Consider the following 19,665-nt stretch of genomic DNA (forward strand, 5'->3'; position numbering starts at 1 on the left):
GTGTGTGTGTTTGTGTGTGTGTGTGTGTGTGTGTGTGTGTGGGGCGGGGGTAATTCAGCTGGACTTTGATTTACCAAATGTGCCGTGTCTGTAAGTGATTCATGCCACATTCACTGAGGATACACACAGTAGCAGCAGTGTCTGTTTATGATTTTAACATTCACGCCTCTTTTTTCGATATGCACCCCGTCTTGCCCCATTACCCTTCTCTGATCCAAAACTAATCATTCAGGCACAGCGGGTCTGCTACGCTTGGCTTGAGGCCACTTCCTCCCACCTGATGTTAAGCTCCCCCCCTGGAGTGGGACTGATAAAGGGAGCAGGAGATGCGGGGTGTGGTCTAACAGTGAGGAGGAAAAGACTCTAGAATCAGTGTGGGGCAGCTGACTAGACCAGAACAAAAAACCGTGGTCTTTGAAACAAATTAACATGCTTTTTTAAGTTAATGTTTAAAGATGCTACAAATCTTGTGATAAAGAAATATATGCAATATTTGAAAAGCCCTCCAAGGTGGCCGGAGGGTGATATGGTCTTTTGCTCACTTATTAGGAAAATGACTAACTAGATTTTAAAAGTGGGACTTTCTCTCTCCCCTCCTTCTTACCCTCCCCCCTCTTCCCGTCTGCATTTCTGTCCTTTAGACCAGCTGAAGATCACCAATCTGCGTGTGAACTTCACCAAGCTGCACACTCTCGGAGACAACCTGCTGGACTCCCGAGTGGAGATCAAGGAGAAGTACTACTACGCGCTGTACGAGCTGGTGGTGCGCGGGAACTGCTTCTGCTACGGCCACGCCTCCGAGTGTGCCCCCATAGCTGGGATCAGAGACGACATCGAGGGCATGGTGAGAGGGGCACGGGTGCCAGGCCCTGCAGTGGTACTCTGCTTTAACTCTCAATAGTTAAATCTCTGTTTCATACGATATGTTCATATCACCATTACAGTGAATACACGGTCTAGGATATTAAAATGGATTTTTAAGTGCCTAATACAGGCCATGCTGTAATATGTTCTCTTGCGCCCACAGGTGCATGGGAGGTGTGTCTGCAAGCACAACACCAAGGGCCTAAACTGTGAGCAGTGTGAGGACTTCTACAACGACATGCCTTGGAGGCCAGCTGAGGGCAGGAACACTAATGCCTGCAAGAGTGAGTGAGACATGGCAACACAAGGGCCCAATTTGTCCTGCTGCCTCAATGGAAATTTTAAGCTCTTGTTATATGAAGCTTTGGCTGGAACTTAGTTTAGTCTGTCTGTTCATTTATAAATAGTCTATTACTTAACACCCGAAGGATTTTATCAAGTTTGTGACAACCAAGAGCTTTGTCTGTGTGCCTCTTCTGATTTTTCCCAGAATGTAACTGCAATGGGCACTCCGGCCAGTGCCACTTCGACATGGCGGTGTACCTGGCCACAGGGAATGTGAGTGGCGGGGTCTGTGATGACTGTCTCCACAACACCATGGGCCGCAACTGCGAGATGTGCAACCCCTTCTACTACCAGGACCCAGCCAGGGACATCCGGGACCCAGGAGTGTGTGTGGGTGAGTGCGGGGGGTTCAGTTTGGTATGTTCGGAAGATCGGCATTAGGAAAATTCATTAATTGTGGGTGTGTGTGTGTATGTGTGTGTGTGTGTGTGTGAGTGTGAGTCTCATTAATGACTTGTCTTAATTGCCCTGTCCAGCTTGTGATTGTGACCCAGATGGCTCCCTGGATGGGGGCATCTGTGACGGGCATGATGACCCCTCCCAGGGCATGATCGCTGGGCAGTGCCGCTGTAAGGATCATGTGGAGGGGCCGCGCTGTGACAAGTGCAAGTCTGGCTTCTTTGGGCTGAGTGCGGAAAACCCCCGCGGATGCCAGCGTGAGTACCACCCACAATGGAAACCCCGTGTGTCCCAGCAGAAGCATTAAACCCCTGTCTCAGTGCTGCCCCCTAGTGGCCGTATGACCGTGCAGTGCATCTCTGCTCCTCTTTCCCCTAGGCTGCCAGTGCGACACCCGGGGAACAGTGGCTGAAACCCCCCAGTGCGACCCTGTCAGCGGAGACTGCTTCTGCAAGCGCCTGGTGACCGGGCGGAGCTGCAACCAGTGCCTGGTATAACCCGTGTCCTGGCTACACCTGCACCTACACCACCGTTTCAGTCCTTTTAATCTCCACTTGTGCTATGCTACATCCAGACCTCCATTTTCCCACCCCTATACACAGTAAAATGTGTTAAATCGACACAGTGTTAAAACAACTCTGATAGAGTACATTTGTATTCTTGGACTTATATACACTCTATTAGAGTTAAATTAACACAAAAGACTTTACTTTGCACTTTGCTAAATATAGCTTCCCTCCACAAATCTACAAATGTACAAATACTGTATGACGTATGTACTTTATTTCACAAGTCCTTGTTGTATTTATCTGTCTTAAATCCATATTTGAACATACACTACCTTGTGTTACAGTACTTGTGTTGTCATATGGACAGCACTGCATGTGTTTTTTTAGACTGACAGTGAATCATCTTCTTGCGAAGCCCCTGTTTTCTCTCTTGGCCAGTAACAGTATCCAGGAATGTGCCCTCCACATCAAGCACCATTGTCTAAATTTAGTTCAGGGAGTCGAAGCCTTTCCGGATGATTTACACATGCCTTAATTGGCCTCTCGGATGCAGCAAGCCTCACAAAACCTAACCTAAGACAGACTATACTCCCAAGTATTCTGCTCACATTCTGTAGCTGTGTGCTGTATTAAGTTAGTTTCCCCTCTTTACTTTAGCTGCTTGTCACAATGCACACACACAAACACACATCTCATCTCAACCATTATCACTATCTTTACTATCTTGATTATAATAATGTGCCTACAAACAAAAGTTTTCATTGTTCTGCATTAGCTGTGTGTTATTCCTGTAAATGTCTGAATATGCTGCTGGAATTTGAAACAATGTGACAGCTGTGGAGGCGCTTGATGGGCTCAGTCACTCTGGAGCTGGAACCAGAATAAAGTGAGCTGTGCTTGGAGGCTGCTGTGAGCTGGACAGTGTGTGCTCAGTGTGTGCCTCTCTGTCTCCTCTGCTCTGCCAGCCGGAACACTGGGCTCTGAGTCACGACTTGAATGGCTGCCGGGACTGTGACTGCGATGTGGGCGGGGCTACCGACAATCAGTGAGTATTCTTCCTGTCTGGACTTGTGTGTGTGTGTGTGTGTGTGTGTATGTCTGTGGCTGTGTGCCTGTGTGTGTGTGTGTGTGTGTGTTTGTTTGTGTGTGTATGTATGTCTGTGGGTCTGTGCCTGTTTGTTTACGTATGTGTGTGTGTGGGTGTGTGCCTGCGTGTGTGTGTGTGTGTGTCTGTGCCTGTTTGTTTACGTATGTGTGTGTGTGTGTGTGTGCGTGTGTGTGTGCTGTGTGTATGTGTGTGTGCACTGAGGTCCTGACCCGGTGGTCTCTTTCTCAGTTGCTCCATGGAGACAGGTCAGTGTCGCTGTCGTAGTCACATGAGGGGTCGTCAGTGTGACCAGGTGGAGTCCGGATACTACTTCATGGCTCTGGATCACTACATCTATGAGGCGGAACTTTCTAGACTGGGACAGGTAAAACACTATGGCACTCTTATTACTGCTGTCCTGCCTTGTCTGCTCATTTACACTGTCCATACACACCTCGTGTATACTGTACATGCTCCTGTGTGTTTGTGGATTTTCCCTGGTGCGTGTGCACCTAGGTTTATGTACATGCATTGGAGTGCTCATATGTGTATGTGTGTCTGCCTACATATATGTGAAGGTTTGTGTGCCCATGTATATAAAATGTCTGGGTGCATTTGCCTATGTGTACATGGGTTTGTGTGTGTGTGTGTTTGTAAGTAAATGTGTGTGTTCTGGCAGGGCTGCTCTGTGGAAGAAAGAGAGCACCAGCCGGGTCGTCCAATCACCTGGACTGGCACCGGTTTTGCCCAGGTGCCTGAGGGAAGCAGCCTGGAGTTCTCCATCAACAACATCCCCTACTCCATGGAGTATGATGTCCTGATTCGCTATGAGCCCCAGGTGAAGGCCACGCCTCCACTGTATCCACAACATGAATAATCACAGTGTGCCTTTGCCCACAGTGAGACAATCTTTCACACAGTGCAATCTCACTACTGTACCCATGTTGTTCCTCTGTTTGGTGGCGTATGCTTTGTGTGGGTTGTACCTGTGTGAGTGAATGTTAACGTGTGTGTGTGTGATCCCCAGATGCCACGGGACTGGGAGGAGGTGCGTGTGACGGTGGTGCGGCCCGGTCCGATCCCCACCAGCAGCCCGTGCGGGAACACCATCCCTGCAGATGACCTGCTGACTGTGTCTCTGCCTGCTGGAGCCAGGTCTGACTGAGGACCGGCTTATCACTACTGCCCTACACGCACACACATGCTCACGCACACACGGACACACACCACAAGCATACACGCACACACACACACACATACACACGCGCGCTCACACACACACGGACACACACCACAAGCATACACACACACACACATACACACGCGCACGCTCACACACACACGGACACACACCACAAGCATACACACACACACACACGGACACACACCACAAGCATACACTCACACGCACACACACACACACACACACACTTACACCCATACCACACACGTACACACACACACGCACACACACACATGCGCACACACACACACACACCTATGCACACACACACAGTCTAACAGTCTATTGTTTACACATACAACAGGATGACTGATTCTAATGAGGATATTGGATTTTGACAGAGAGTGATTTATGGGTTGAAAGACTGCGCAGGATGGTTTGTTGGTTGATTGATGGTACGTTGATCATGTTGCAGGTACGTGGTGCTTCCTCAGCCTATCTGTCTAGAGAGGGGGGTGACATACACTCTGCGCCTGGAGTTCACCCGCTACTCAGGTCGAAACAAGGTCCCCAACACCAACATCCTCGTAGACTCTGTGAGTACCAGGCCCCTTCCAGTACTGCCTTACATTTTAAATAATAATATGGTTGCATTCACTACACAAGCAAAACTGTGAACACCTCTGCATATCATTAAGCTGGTATCATTCATATAATTCAGAGGTCTGGAACACATGCCTGTTTCTTGTTTCAGTTCTTTCTCTTCTTCTTTTCTTTTTTCTTCCTTTCCCCTTTCCCATAACCTCCTACCTGTCACCCTTCCTCTCCGCTCCCCCTTTCACTCTTTCCTACCTGTCGTTTTCCCCTCACCGTCTCATTTCCTCCCTCTGCTCCTCCCTGTCGCGCAGATCGCTCTCCTTCCCCGCTACTCCTCCATGGAGATGTTCATTGCCGGGGATCCAGCCTCCATTGCCCGCAAGCAGAGCTACGAGCGCTACCGCTGCCACGAGAGCGCCAAGGCCGTGTCACGCCCGCAGCTCAGCGACTTCTGCGCCAAGATGATCATCAGCATGTCGGCCATCGTCAACGACGGGGCTCTGGGTGAGTGAGGCGGGATAGGCTGGGGTTCTGTTCCCCACAGGACCCAGTGTGTCTGAATGTCTTCCCTGTCCTATTGGTCACCTTATTGTGCAGCAAAAGCATGCCCATGGTAAAGCAGAACAGCCTCAAAACTAAAGGACGGGGTCTTAGTGGTGTATCCTCTCTCACACACTCACACGCGCGCACACACAAACATGCACACACACACACACACACACACACACAGCATGAGATAATCTTGTTCCACTCAACCCTGTAATTGTTCAGTAGCAGTAAAAAAAACCGTGTAGCAGTAAAATGGTCTTTTCTTTGGTAATTATGTGGTCTAGGTTTTTCAGTGAAGGGTGAAAGGCTGCTTAAATAGGTCGATACTGACACAAGCATGCTTCTCCTCCAGCTTGTCAGTGTGACCCCCAGGGCTCAATCAGCTCAGAGTGTGACGCCCGGGGAGGACAGTGCCGCTGTAAGCCCGGCATGATTGGCAGGCGCTGTGACAAATGTGCTCCTGGGACCTACGGCTTCGGGCCAGGGGGCTGCAAACGTGAGTGCTCCCCGCCCCCGTACACGGACCTCCGCTGTCTCTTATCCAATCACGAGTCAAACAGCAGCACACCTGCTCTCATACTGTTTGTCAGCATGATGTTTTCATAACTGCTGATGTACAAAATTACTGCTACTGTTTGTGTTGAAGTCATTTGTCATTATTGCTTTTACCTTAATTATCTTTAATTGTTGGAAGGCATTTCTAAACTTCACTTAATTAGCACTATCTCTGGAGCACTGGAGATGTGAGATACAGCACTCAAGCACACACTCACAGTGTATTTGCATTGCCAGTTACTGATTCAGGACCCACTCAGCACTTACTGTGCTGGTAAACATGACATTTGAAAAAGAAAATAACATGATTCTCAGGTAAGCGCCTGGGGGCAGATGTTAGCTGTTGGACCCATACAGGTGTTAACTCTCCGAGTCTTCATTTGAGCTTTTTTCCTGACGGCGCCCCCTGCTGTCTCCATGCCCAGCGTGCGAGTGCAGCCCCGAGGGCTCCCGAAGCCGTATGTGTGAGCAGTACACAGGGCAGTGCCAGTGCCGCCCTGGCGCCTTCGGCCCCCACTGTGACGGCTGCCAGTCTGGCCACTGGGGCTTCCCCAGCTGCAAGCCCTGCCAGTGCAACGGGCACGCCAAGGAGTGCCACCAGAGGACCGGCAGCTGCCTCGACTGCAGAGACAACACCGCAGGGGACAAGTGTGAGCGGTGAGGACATCTGGAGAGAGAGAGAGAGAGAGAGAGAGAGAGAGAGAGAGAAGGGGGGGGAGACAGAATGGGGGCTTGTAGGCAGCTGGTTCAGTATTTTGATGGTGGTGTTAATGAACCCCTGCATTAACCTGTATTGATTTCTCTCGTAGATGTGCCAATGGATACTATGGCAACCCAGTGCTTGGCTCGGGGAGCCAGTGTCGGCCCTGCCCCTGCCCCGACAGCCCCGCAAGTGGACGCCACTTTGCCGCCTCCTGTTACCAAGACAACCGGAATCGACAAGTGGTCTGCAATTGCAAACAGGGGTACACAGGTGAGCATGGCTAAGTGGCTCTGCCCTCTGCCAGGGTGTCCAGCTTCCGTATCATCCCACCCAAGATGAAGAGTTATTGTGACAAAACTGATATTTGCACACAGTGTAGATATCTTTAAGAAATAAACTCAGGGGATGGTTTGACTGGACATGCAAACTGTTTACCAATCCATCTACTTGCCAATACAGCCACCATATAACTTCCTTAGCTGTTTCCAAAAACCCAAAATTGGTGGACATAAATGATCGATAATGAAGTGCTGATACGTTTTTCGAGAACATGCCAGGTACTCTAGCTGCCCATTCCGTTTAGCAATGGTAATCCTGATAAATCATAGTCTTTCATGACAATTTTTGAGAGACCCCTCAGCTGTGTACATGTGTTGGAGTGGTGTGGTAAGCCCAGGTGAAATTAGGTGCTGATAGGCCTCAGCAGTGGAAGGGGAGCGGCGTTGGTGTTCTATTTCCAGTTCAGTAATGTCTGTTGTTTCCCCCCATCCCACCCTCCCCTCAACTCGGCATAGGGATCGTTAAGCGCTCCGAGGGGAACATCCAGCGTGAGTAATGGAGAAACCAACCCAAAACCCCCTCCCCAAATCCAACCCCTGCATGGCTTCAGCCTCCTCCCCACCGTGCAGTGTCACAACAGACTCCCACCACAATGTAGACCGATTGTGTCCCCAAACACTACCTTTAGCCAGGACTTAGGATTGTGTCCGTTTTGGATCAGTGCATGTGAGGATGCGGTGGATTGGGTTGGGGTGGGGTGGAGTAGGGGCACACATACACACGCACTGCCCAGTGCTTGCAACTCTTGCTTGCTCAAGCCAGCACACAGCTCAGAGTTGCCAACTATATAGAAATGTATACAGTCTGTGAACATTTCTGTTATTTCGGTCTGTAAATCAATAAATCTCAAAGGCTGTTTGGAAATTCATATTTAAATATAGATTTATATAGATTTAAATATAAAGGAGAAACTGCATTGGCAAGTGTTTGATTGTTGCGCTTCCTGAAAATGTATCTGTGATTGATAGCTAGCGTGGTATTCTGCAACTTGCACTTTGTGTTTGCCAGGCATGCTTATAAAAGGGCATGGGGGCAAGGGGTTAAGAGACCAAGAATGCCCCTCCATCAAAAAAGAGATTATATATTTTATGTATTTAAGCACTGGCTACAACTGGCTTTATCCTTAAGAGGGTTTTGAGCACAATTCATAATGGGTGTCAGCACTCATGTATATGTCTGGGCTCTGTAAATGCATGCAAATGCATTTTGAAAATCATTTGTTTGTTTGATATTCCTGTGCATTTGTGTTCATAAAAACAGCCATTTTTCATTCAATTTGTTCGTAAGTGCAAATTTGGTAAGGTTGGCAACCCTGAATCAAACATAGGACAGTCAGATAGCCATCCACCATCGCGATGCCCAGCTGTTCGTCACTGGAAGGGGACAAAACGGTGTTTTGCCGTGCTGTCAGAGAGCACTGTAAAGCAGCCGCCACGCTGCAGAAAACCTGGGAGAGACTGTGGGGAAAAACCGGATAGCTTCGCTGCAGCAGGAATTGAATGTACATATTCTGTCGATCCATGTACTTTGCTGCAAAGTACATAAGAAGCTTAATGTGGCTTTCACATCTAAATGTCAAGCACCGGTCATGAGTGCAAATCTGCCTTTCATCTCCCTCTGCCAAATGACTGGAAACTGAGAAGGTCTTGTTTGGAAGCAGGTGTACCTCATGCAGTGCCTTCTCCTGATAGACACCAGCTGCCCCTCCGGATTCATTTTGTACGCTCAGAGTATAATTCTTGATATCATGTGAGTTTGCCAATTTACTGCTGTGTCTGCAGGCAGGTGAAGTCAGCTTTCCTTATGAATCTTGAACTATGGCTAACCGTTACTATGTCGCCATAACAAAAAATAATTTTATCTAGCAATCCATTTAGATACGTTAGAAGCAATGTCTTTTTATCGTCTCAATAGTCAATATGTTATCATTTTAACTTAATCCCAGTCTTTCTCTGCGTGTGTTTTGCTCTCTGGAAGGAGATGTGCTGTTGGCAGAGAACAGCTACAGTTAAAATCGAGTAAACCAGATCTCAGCACCCCTCTGCTCCCCGGCTGCCATCAGCTGGATGAAAAATGCCAAGAATGTTTTCTTTTCATGGAGTTCAGAAGATGTCTGGGGAAGCGGGTTCTTTTGAGTGTTAGATAAATAATCCCCCATTGATGTTGCATTACATTTGATAGCACATTACACTCATTTAGTAGACACACTTATCCAGAGTAGCTTACAAAGTGAACTGCGTAGATTCATATAATTGCACTTGAAGAGTAACAGAGACTAGTGCAGAGGCTGGTAACACCCTCAGAACCAGTATTAGAACAGCAAGTTCATCAGCTATACAGTTGATGCTTGAATATACAGCATAACAAATTATCCATTTGATTGTTATACTGCCTTGAAAATGTGTGACTTTAATGGAGGTTTTCACTAATATCTAGCAGATTAGCATTCTGCTGATAACTGTTTAATCAAGCTATAATACCTAGACACTTTCTCTTGGCAATGCAGAGTTGCAAAATAATTAATGTATTAAAATATGGACGCTCTAATAAAGATTAACACATTTTTAATGCCACTGACTGGTATTAATGTAGTATTGTTGCATTTTTCAAACCAGCAGTGGTCTATTTCAAAGCTGTAGTTTAAGGTTTGAGTAAAAAGTTGCTTGGCTGCTTCAACACAACAGTTGTTTTCTTGGTGTAGTCATGTTTCTGTGTCTGAAGGCAGTTCTTGCTCTGGGCCATATCTGTTGAAACCATCATGCTCTGTAAGGTTTCTCACTTGGTCGGTTGGAAGGCCAGTTGGAAGTCATTTCCGCTGGTGTGGCCTTGAATGGAAACTGGAATCCTCTGAGACGGTCTCCCTGCCTGTTTTTATTTGGGAGTTTCCCCTTCCTGCTCCTCCTCTGACTGGCTTCTGTTCCGATCTCGCCAGGCTCTCGCTGCGAGGAGTGCGCACCCGGTTACTATGGCAACCCCTCAAAGCCTGGTGGGCGCTGCCAGCCCTGCCAGTGCAGCAACAATATTGACCTCACCGACCTGGACTCATGTGATCGGCGCACCGGGGAGTGCAGGAAGTGCTTGTACAACGCAGAGGGCCCCGACTGCGGGACCTGCAAGAGCGGTTACTATGGGGACGCCAAGCGGCGGAACTGCCGAAGTGAGTTACTGAATCGCTTTGGACTTCTTTTGTTGGCATGTGGTCAAACGTAGATGAGACCAATGAAAAAATGTAAGAACCAGCTATGTTATGTGCCTTTTTATAACCAGTTCATTTTCCTGTGCACAGTATACTGATATTGCTGTGATGATATGTTTATTAGAGTAGTAAACACTGGATTTGTATCTCTACTCAATCCCCCAGAATGCACTTGCAACTTCCTGGGCACTGAGCGCAGACAGTGCTCCACGCGAGATGAGTGCGTGTGCAACCGTGGCACTGGGCAGTGTCAGTGCTTGCCCAATGTTATCGGGCTGACCTGTGACCACTGTGCCACCAATTACTGGAACCTGGCCAGTGGGCATGGCTGTGAATCCTGCAACTGTGACCCCAACAATGCAGTCAGCCCCACATGCAATGAGGTGTGTTTTACTATGTATTTAGGGGTATAAACTGAGCTGGAGCTGGTGTGGAAATCCAGAAATTATACCTGCATACATTAGTTCTGACCCACCAATGGAAGGCTTTCCAATTCTGCAGCTTTTTAACCCGCTCTGAAAGCCCTCAGAGATGAACACAGCTAAACTGAATCAACACAATGGTTGTTGGAATCGGATGAATAAAGTGTCTAGGCAGGTTTGGAGGCTGTCCAAGACCATGGCTTAATAGCCCTGTAGCTGTATGAGGGCCACTAAAGAAGATTACATTCCAATCACAGGTTCCCCAGCACTAGTTAGGAACAACATGTAAAGCAGCTGCTCTGTTTATTCAAAGTCTCTGTGTTCCACTTTGCAGTTCACAGGGCAGTGCCAGTGCCGTAGTGGCTTTGGAGGGAAGACCTGCAGGGACTGCCAGGAGAACTACTGGGGGGATCCCAGGGTTCAGTGCAGAGGTCAGTCTGTCTGTAGGGATAGTTAGGTTTGCACAAAGATAACTGTCCCAGGGGGCACAGGTCATGAACTTTTTTTCAGCCACTCTGGTGACTTCATGTACAAACAGTGGTTTTAATTCAGGTCCTGAGGCCTGAATTGAAGCCATTCCACTGCTAATTCAATACAAGCGGTGTCTGTGTTCCTCCATTAATGGAATGTGCTGCTGTTCCTGCTAGATTGGCACTATGTAGCATATTAACAGATTGGTTTACACTGTTTACATTTATATGGTCATCAGTTTAGTCTACTGTAGGAGCCTCTCGCCTCTTATTCTTCCTCTGGGCTGTCCTCTCCCCAGTGTGCGACTGTAACAGGCGTGGCATCGAGACGTCACAGTGCGACCGGGTCACGGGACACTGCGCGTGCCAGCAGGGTGTGTCTGGCGTGCGGTGCGACCAGTGCGCCCGCGGCTTCTCGGGCCAGTTCCCAGACTGCCAGCCCTGCCACCAGTGCTTCGGTGACTGGGACCGCGTGGTGCAGGATCTGGCAGCGCGCACCAAGGCGCTGACCGAGCGAGCCCGCGAGATCCAGCTCACCGGCCTGACCGGCGCTTACGAGAAGAGCTTCCGGGACCTGGAGGAGAAGTTGGCGCAGGCCCAGGGCATCGTCAACGCCCGCAATGCCACCGCCGGGGGCATCACCAAACTCATGGGGCTCATTGAGGACTTAAGGTACATATACACAGATGTTTGGTACACCGCCAGTAACTAACATCAATAACAATAACCAGTGGAAATGGACCTGGGGCAAGTAGAACACTAACCTGCTGGCCCAATTGGGCAGTAAAAAAATCCTTAACATTGAGCCCTGAAACATGCATAGTAATTTATACATTCACTTTAAAACACAAACATAAACACATACACAGTGGAGTAGAAGTTTATCGAGGATACAATGCTGTTCAGTGACACAGTGAGGCATAACAGAATCATGAGATGAAAGGAAATTATGGCAATGTTTGCCTTCATCCTTCTCTTCTCCTTTTTCTTCTCTTCATCCTGCCTCTCCAACTCCTCTTCTTGCTCTTTTTCTTACTCTACCACCTCCTCAAAGGGGTCGTATTGGTGAGACCACTGACTCCCTAAACCGCCTGGAGGGGGACTTGACCAGTGTGCAGGACAACAACTATGAAGCCAGCAATGAGCTGAGTTCCCTGGAGAGAGAGGCCAAGGAGCTCAACCTGACCTCTGATCAGCTGAACAGCCAACTGGACATCTTGAAGAACTCCAACTTCCTTGGTGAGTGCAGTGATCTTGTGCTATTGGGCGGTGTCAAAATGACATCTGTTTAAATCCATTGGCTTCCATTTTGTACATTTCTATTTGCATTTCCGTGATCTATCCAGCTTTCATCTTTTCATATCTTAAGGTGTATGTGTCCTAATGCTTTTGTGGGCCTGTGGTCAGGACACTGGATGAGACTGTCCCTGTATCGTCTTCTTCCTCCCAGGTGCCTATGATAGCATCCGCAGCTCCTACGACAGGTCCCGTGATGCCGAGCGACGTGCCAACCAATCCACCACCAGTGTGCCCAGCACTGTCAGCCAATCGGCGGACACACGTCGCAAGACAGAGCGGCTCATAGAAGACAGAAAGGACGACTTCAACCGCAAGAACGCCGCCAACAAACGCGCCTTAGCAGATCTCAATACCAAGACACAGAATCTGGACATGAAGAAGATCAATGAAAAGGTGAGCTTTTCTTTGTTGTCTTTTTCCCAATCTTTTCATCACTCATAACATCCCTGTACCTAGCTGTATGTAAAATGATGCTTGACCCTCTGTAAAGCTGATCTCTTTTTGCTCCACCTGTCACCAGGTTTGTGGAGCTCCTGGTGATGCCCCCTGTGGAGAGGGCTCTTGTGGTGGTGCTGGTTGCCGTGATGATGAGGGGAACCGACACTGTGGAGGTCTCAACTGCAATGGTGCTGTGGCAACAGCAGATAATGCCCTGAAAAGGGCCCAAGATGCAGAGAAGGAACTGAGCAAGGCCATGGGTGAGGTGGAGGAGCTCTTCCAGAAGGTGAGTCCTGGAGCTATGCCTGGTTAAGGTTTATTGGTTAACAATTGTTTTTTTTTTACAGATCTGACAATATATTTATATGAATTGCTGACAAAGCAGAGTTAGGCCTCATTGCTGTGCTATTAATCACTGAAGCCAAGCAATCAGTGACAACACAGTTAGCTTGAATGGTTAAAATATAACATGTTTCACATGTATTCATGTGATTTCCCTATCTGGATTTATAGGTTGCTGAGGCCAAGACAAAGGCGGAAGAGGCAAAGGGAAAGGCACAAGCAGCCCTGGACAAGGCCAATGACACCAAGAACAAGGTGGAGCGCTCCAACAACGACCTCCGTGACCTCATAAAGCAGATTCGAGACTTCCTCATGCGTGAGTTTTGTGACCTTTACAGTTTCTCTCTACATGCATATTCACACTTGCATTTCTGCAAGTACTACTTGTCCACCCCTGTTGGAATGTATGAAACCATTATATGTACAGTATTCTCTTCTCATGGACAATAACTCTGTGTACTCTCAGAGACTACTACGCATAGATCAGGTAGTTAACAGAAAGCCTTGCGTGATCTTTAATCTATTCATCACAAAGAGCAAATGTGGAGAGTAATGTTGATTATAATTCTGCAGAGGAGGGTGCAGACCCAGACAGCATCGAAACGGTAGCAAACCGGGTCCTGGAGCTGTCAATCCCAGCCTCACCCCAGCAGATTCGCCACCTTGCGGAGGAGATCAAAGACCGAGTCAACAGCCTGTCCAATGTGGATGCCATTCTGGAGCAGACCCATGGTGATGTACGCAAAGCTGAGATGCTGCTGCAGGATGCCAAGAGGGCCAGGTAGGTCCAGCAAGGCAGGGAGAAGAGAGGGAGGTGGACAGGGTGAGGTATGGGTAGAAAAGAAGGTGGAGTAATGGCTGAGGGAAAGGTAAAATTGAAATAAGAGGGGTGGTAGTGAATATCCTGCCTGGTGATGCATGCACCAATTGCATGTCAACCTGTGGCACTGACACAGTCCAGATTTGATACTGGACTGTTGGACCAGTTGTGCTAGTACAGTGCCTTTAGCGGATGAGCCACACAGCAGCCCCTCAGTTAGAGGATTTGTTGGAGTAGATTAAATTGTGCAACACTGGACACAAGGGCAGAGAGTGATAAATTATCAGACAGCTGACTCCTCCCTGTGTCTGGTTTCTGAAGGAACCGGGCAGAGGGTGCAAAAAATACGGCAGAGACAGTGAAGCAAGCACTGGAGGATGCCCGCAAGGCACAGGCTGCTGCAGAAAAGGCCATACAACGTGCCAAGGATGACATTGGCCAGACTGAAGCCCGGCTGGCTCAGGTTTGTGGGAGAGAGATAAAAGCGTCCCTAAGCCAGGGCTGCGCAACCCTGTTCCTGGAGATCTACTGTCCTGTAGGTTCTCAGTCCAACCCTAAATAAGCACACCTTATTCAACAGCTAGAGATCTTGTTGAGCTGCTAATTAGTGCTAATCGGGTGTGTCAAATTAGGGACAAAATAAAAAACCTACAGGAGGGTAGTTCTCCAGGAACAGGGATGGGCAGCCCTGCCCTAAGCAAACCCTGCACTGTAGATTCCCTCATATTGTTTGTCAGACTAATATATTTTTAATTATGGAAAGAAGCGATGCCCATATCCAATGAAAACCCCTGTACAAAGATTAATAGAAAGTTGCGGAAAGTACATGGAAACTTCCCCTTCATAATTCAATAGTCAACATAGTTAATTTTCATATGAATTTTACTTCTTGAAGATCTTGCATTTATCCTTGAAACGTAAGTAAAACTTTAAGGGAAGTCATTGCAATTAGATTTTAATGGGAGCTCTGGAGGGAGATAGATCTAATGCAGGGAATGCATGCAAAATTATAGTCCTCCAGGTAATCTTCCTGATTTGAATCCCAACCCAACACCTCCCTCCTCTCATTAACACTGTGTTTATGCCTGCAGATCCACTCAGAAACCTCTGACAGTGAAAAGGACCTGAAAGATGCTGTGGATCGCCTGGGCAGCCTCGGCCGGCAGATTGATGTCTTGAAGACAAAACGTGCCAGCAACAGCCTGGAGGCGTCCCGCGCAGAGGAGACCGCCACCATGGCGCGGGATAAGGCCAATGAAGCTAAACAGGTGAAGATGAGAGGAAGCCTACAGTGCATGCATATACACATACTGCTTAAGCTTATTACTGCTTAATGGACAAATGTGTGCATGCAGGGACAGTCATTGTCAATGGATCAAATTGAATCCAAATGTAAAAACAAATCAATTACTCTATTAGTAACAATGTAATTCTACATAAACAATATAAGCCTCTGTGATTCATGTGATGCTCAATTGCTGTTCAATGTATGTGGTCTAACCCATATCAAACCACTTTAGTAATTATATAAACTGTGCAATGATTATATCGGCTACAGATTAACAACACTGGCAAGTGTGGAGGGGGGACGGTCATGAACTAACCCTGTCCAGTCCAGTCGTCACTGATTTTTTTCTATTTATCTGTGTTGGGGAAGATTTTGGATGGCGAGCTTACGGACAAATACAGGACAGTACAGGACCTGGTGGACAGGAAGGCAAAAACAGTGCAGGATGCCAAGCGGAAAGCAGAGCGCCTCCGGGACGAGGCCAAGCAGCTGCTGCAAGATGCCCAGAATAAGCTGCAGAGACTAGCAGGTCAGCAAGGATGGAAACATGCCTTTGTCTGGGGTTACTGGGCCCACTTGGGAAAGTGTCTTAATCTCCATCAGTTTCACATTAATGAAAAGCTAAAGTCAATTCTCCTCTCTAAACTTTGCTGACAGCTGCCCTGTCCTCAGTGCAGCTGCCAGAGAAACTTTGGTACAAATGTGCATTTGCTTTCATTCTGACACTTATTACATTTTGTATGCAGAGCTGGAGAAAGATTATGAGGCCAACCAGAAAACATTGGAAGGCAAAGCCAAGCAACTGGATGGACTGGAGGACAAAATGAAGGCTATACTCAATGACATCAACAAGCAGATCCAAATATACAACACTTGCCAGTAATAGCCAGCCTCCACCCACTTAGCACAGACTGGGTTGCACTGCAGACACTGCACTGGAGAAACAAAATGTACCACTGTACTATAAACTCTGCCCTCTAGTGGTCAGAAGAGCACTACACCAATTATGCCAACTGTGGGGGACGACGACTGTCTTACTACAAAGTATAGCTGCGACATTGGCTGGAACATTGCATAAAACTTAAAGGGTAATTTCACTGAAAATATGAAAATGTACATGTTTTTACAGTTGTGGATATACATAGAGAGAACCATGGAACCTTCTTGACAGCAAAAAAACCTTCTTTCCACAGTCTTTACTCAATGTGATGCCAACATGTTGCATTCACTCTTTGTAATGTGTGTGCAATGAATTGACACCTGACTTGAAACTCCCTGTAATAAGTGAGTTTTTTTTCTACCTCCATATGTGCCTTATATTTGTGTACAGGTGGTTGTCCCAGAACATATAATGCAAGCCTTTTTTAATTGAAATGTGTTTTGCTGTAACAAAGTGTAATCCTGGTCACGTTGTTCCCGTATGCCTCTTGTCCTTGAAATTTTGTACTAAGAAAATTTGGTTGCGCCTCTTGCATGTATTTTTTTCTTCTTCATCTATGAATGAGTAAATTACCATAGCTTGAGGCTGGTCCAGTATAAAATAGATATAAAGTCTAACCTACTTACTCATACAGAAACCATATTTGTGTATACAAGGTAGACTGTATTTACAGCTTAGTGTAAGATGGCCTTTATATAATTTGCTTAAATCTAGAGCAGAGATCTTGTCCACACTCTCTGCAGATTTCAAACCACAGCCAGCGTAGTCCTTTGAAACATGGTGCCTGAAACATGTAGCCAATAGCAGTTACCAGAATCATATCCATATGGAGTGGACACTGCAGCCTTCCTGGACAGGGATCAACAGGGAAGGAGAGATTGAGAAATGCATTCTTTTATTAAGCTTAGATAGATATCTTTAAATTGGTCTTTACACTGCAAAAGTATTTGAAGTTAATTAATGAATCACTTATAAAGGAAGAGAAGAGATTGTATGGATATCCACAATGGAAAAGGTAAGGGACAGCAAAACATGTGGAATTTAACAAAGCTTCATATCAGCATTTGACAAGTGTAAAACAATGAACAATTACTTCTGACATTCTCACACTGGTTCTGCCAACACTAAGGTGCTAAGGAACAAAATATTACATTTTTAAATTATAGTGAAGTATCCTTTAAATTTCATGTACAATACATCAATACTGTGAATGGAATAGGATGAAAGATGACAACATCATGTCACTCACAAATTCTATACTTAAAAACATTGCTGACTTTAAAAGACATTCAGTTTTTGCATTTTGCGTTTTTGAATTTTGCAGTGGCACATTCGTTGACCATATTGTTTTTTGGTCTGTAGAACGCAATGAAATAAACCAAAACTTGCTTATGTTAGAATTACAGTGTGTTTGATCTATTTATGCATGAACATACAAATTTTTACCATAGTATTTACACTAAAATGAACTCACATTTAAACAGATATAACATATAGTTTGTCTAGGTTTTAATTTGTATTAACAAAATAACAACTGGCAAATTATTACATTGCTCTGCATTTTGTATGCATTTTTCTGTCGATGTTTTCAAATGTATGCCCTGTTGAGGCTTAACAGATCGAGAATTGTATTAAATATTTAAATTAGAAGACATGCATAATCAATATAAAATGAGGAAATAACATGTCCAGTTTGTTCTTTATTTCTATATTCATAACTACTGGTGTGTTCAGATTTTTAAAAAATCTGTGCCTGGAAATTGAAGACAATTTATAATGATGTGAACATTGACAGTTAAAATGCACATACTGTAGTTTTTCTCCCTGGACTTTAGCTATTTAATTACAAGGCCGTTGGAAGATGACACAAAAGAAAAGTGATTGGCCGCAGCAAGCTTTTATCAAGGCATGTTAATGACTTTTTAAAGGCTATTTTATTCTTAATATGGAGAATCCCTGAATTATAGGACTAATCCAAAGGCCAAAGCTTCAAAAAAAAAAATGTTCTAAGTCTCAATTTAGCCTAGGGTACATAATGAGTACCCTTAATAATAGCCCCCAACATAATCATGTAACATAATTCAAACCTGCAAACTAGTATTTGTACCCTTTATCACACAAACCTTCAGGTTAATCGTTTGACCCCAGTCTTTCAGAATTCATTTCCCATGATAACTCATTTGAATCCTGAACTTTGAAGCCTCACACTTGAATCACAAATTGGAACTTGATCAGAGCTTGGGGGTGTGATTTATTATAGTGAGGGTTCAAATAAACAGATTTGCTTGCTGGATAGATTTAATAAAGAGTTACGTTACTTTAAACGCGCATAGTGGACCTTCAGCGTAGCGTATGTTAACTATTTAGACCATTGACACGTGTCTCCTTAAACATTACCCCAAACTACAGTGCGGAGTAAAGAAATGGTTTTTATTTTTAATTATCGATTAAATTTATAGACTAAAATGTATGAGCTAATTATGGAAGCTTTAACCCTACTGAAATACATTTATTGAAATGTTACAATAACATGAGATTGTGTATACATAAGGCTATTGCTTGGGCACACCATAAACACGATTTCCAAAAATTCTCTTCAAACAATGTGTACATTGCTAGCAGAGGTTACACTTCTAGCGTAAAAAACCCGTGTCACGTGACAAGGAGCTCTTGATGTTGACTTCAGGAAGTAGTTGGGCTTTCGTTTCTTTCTGTTTTTGTTCTTAAAGAAAGTGCGAGTCACTGCACAAAGACCGGCGAAGAAAGTTGCTGGAAAGAGATCACGTTTACACTTACGTAGACATTTATCATCTATTTTGATGTGTTGTTAATATTGTACAATATGGGTCCCGGCTAGAATCTTCTAGAAACACCGGAGAACGGAGTTTCCTGTCTTTCGGACAGGGGCGAACAGCGGCCCGCTGCCGAATCCAGGAGCCTCGGGCTGAAGTGATTCGGTTGCCGGCCAGCGATCAAAGGAGTGGGTAAACACCACACTGTCTTAAAAACTCTGTAAGTACGGATGGCTATACATTTTTTTGTTTGCTTACTTTAATAACGCTAGGTAGATGGATATAATTAGCTGGATGTTCATTGCTTCTATCAGTCCTTGTCAAATTGACGTTGGCGAGTTGGTTAGACAAGTTAGCTACCTAGCTAGCTATAAACAGTTGGCCGGTTAGCTTGCCGGCCAGCTAAATTATCCGCTTGGTGTCATTCGTTAATAACCTAGCTAGCTGTAGATAGCTTGATTAACGAGTTCACGTTATTCGTTGTAATGTTACAGTCACAATGACTTACCGACGATGCAGTATAGACTG

At 45.9% G+C, this 19,665-nt stretch overlaps 2 protein-coding genes across 7 annotated transcripts in view; both read left to right on the forward strand.

Moving 5' to 3' along the window:
• lamb2 (laminin, beta 2 (laminin S)) overlaps positions 1-17,745 on the forward strand; it is a 35,910-nt gene extending 18,165 nt beyond the window's left edge. The window contains exons 8-35 of one of the 3 annotated variants that reach the window (XM_035382816.1): positions 642-844; positions 1,028-1,148; positions 1,355-1,543; positions 1,686-1,865; positions 1,987-2,099; positions 3,083-3,162; positions 3,454-3,589; positions 3,884-4,042; positions 4,232-4,359; positions 4,863-4,983; positions 5,296-5,488; positions 5,886-6,029; positions 6,514-6,745; positions 6,898-7,061; positions 7,586-7,618; positions 10,063-10,287; positions 10,492-10,709; positions 11,083-11,179; positions 11,518-11,890; positions 12,273-12,457; positions 12,669-12,910; positions 13,038-13,241; positions 13,469-13,613; positions 13,871-14,078; positions 14,439-14,580; positions 15,209-15,385; positions 15,775-15,934; positions 16,152-16,288. In XM_035382816.1, coding sequence (XP_035238707.1) covers positions 642-844; positions 1,028-1,148; positions 1,355-1,543; positions 1,686-1,865; positions 1,987-2,099; positions 3,083-3,162; positions 3,454-3,589; positions 3,884-4,042; positions 4,232-4,359; positions 4,863-4,983; positions 5,296-5,488; positions 5,886-6,029; positions 6,514-6,745; positions 6,898-7,061; positions 7,586-7,618; positions 10,063-10,287; positions 10,492-10,709; positions 11,083-11,179; positions 11,518-11,890; positions 12,273-12,457; positions 12,669-12,910; positions 13,038-13,241; positions 13,469-13,613; positions 13,871-14,078; positions 14,439-14,580; positions 15,209-15,385; positions 15,775-15,934; positions 16,152-16,288 — 4,709 coding nt within the window. Of the gene's footprint in view, positions 1-641; positions 845-1,027; positions 1,149-1,354; positions 1,544-1,685; positions 1,866-1,986; positions 2,100-3,082; positions 3,163-3,453; positions 3,590-3,883; positions 4,043-4,231; positions 4,360-4,862; positions 4,984-5,295; positions 5,489-5,885; positions 6,030-6,513; positions 6,746-6,897; positions 7,062-7,585; positions 7,619-10,062; positions 10,288-10,491; positions 10,710-11,082; positions 11,180-11,517; positions 11,891-12,272; positions 12,458-12,668; positions 12,911-13,037; positions 13,242-13,468; positions 13,614-13,870; positions 14,079-14,438; positions 14,581-15,208; positions 15,386-15,774; positions 15,935-16,151 lie in introns of all 3 variants that reach the window. The other 2 variants (XM_035382815.1, XM_035382817.1) reach the window with 2 other exon arrangements.
• Positions 17,746-19,030: 1,285 nt separating this feature from the next.
• Positions 19,031-19,665, forward strand: part of usp19 (ubiquitin specific peptidase 19) — a 35,470-nt gene continuing 34,835 nt past the window's right edge. For 2 of the 4 annotated variants that reach the window (XM_035381098.1, XM_035381099.1), the window contains exon 1: positions 19,031-19,357. The gene's annotated coding sequence lies outside the window, so the exon portion shown is untranslated. The remainder of the gene's footprint in view (positions 19,358-19,665) is intronic. The other 2 variants (XM_035381100.1, XM_035381101.1) reach the window with 1 other exon arrangement.

This window comes from Anguilla anguilla, chromosome 11 (genome assembly GCF_013347855.1).
Source record: "Anguilla anguilla isolate fAngAng1 chromosome 11, fAngAng1.pri, whole genome shotgun sequence".
Classification (NCBI taxonomy): Eukaryota; Metazoa; Chordata; class Actinopteri; order Anguilliformes; family Anguillidae; genus Anguilla; species Anguilla anguilla.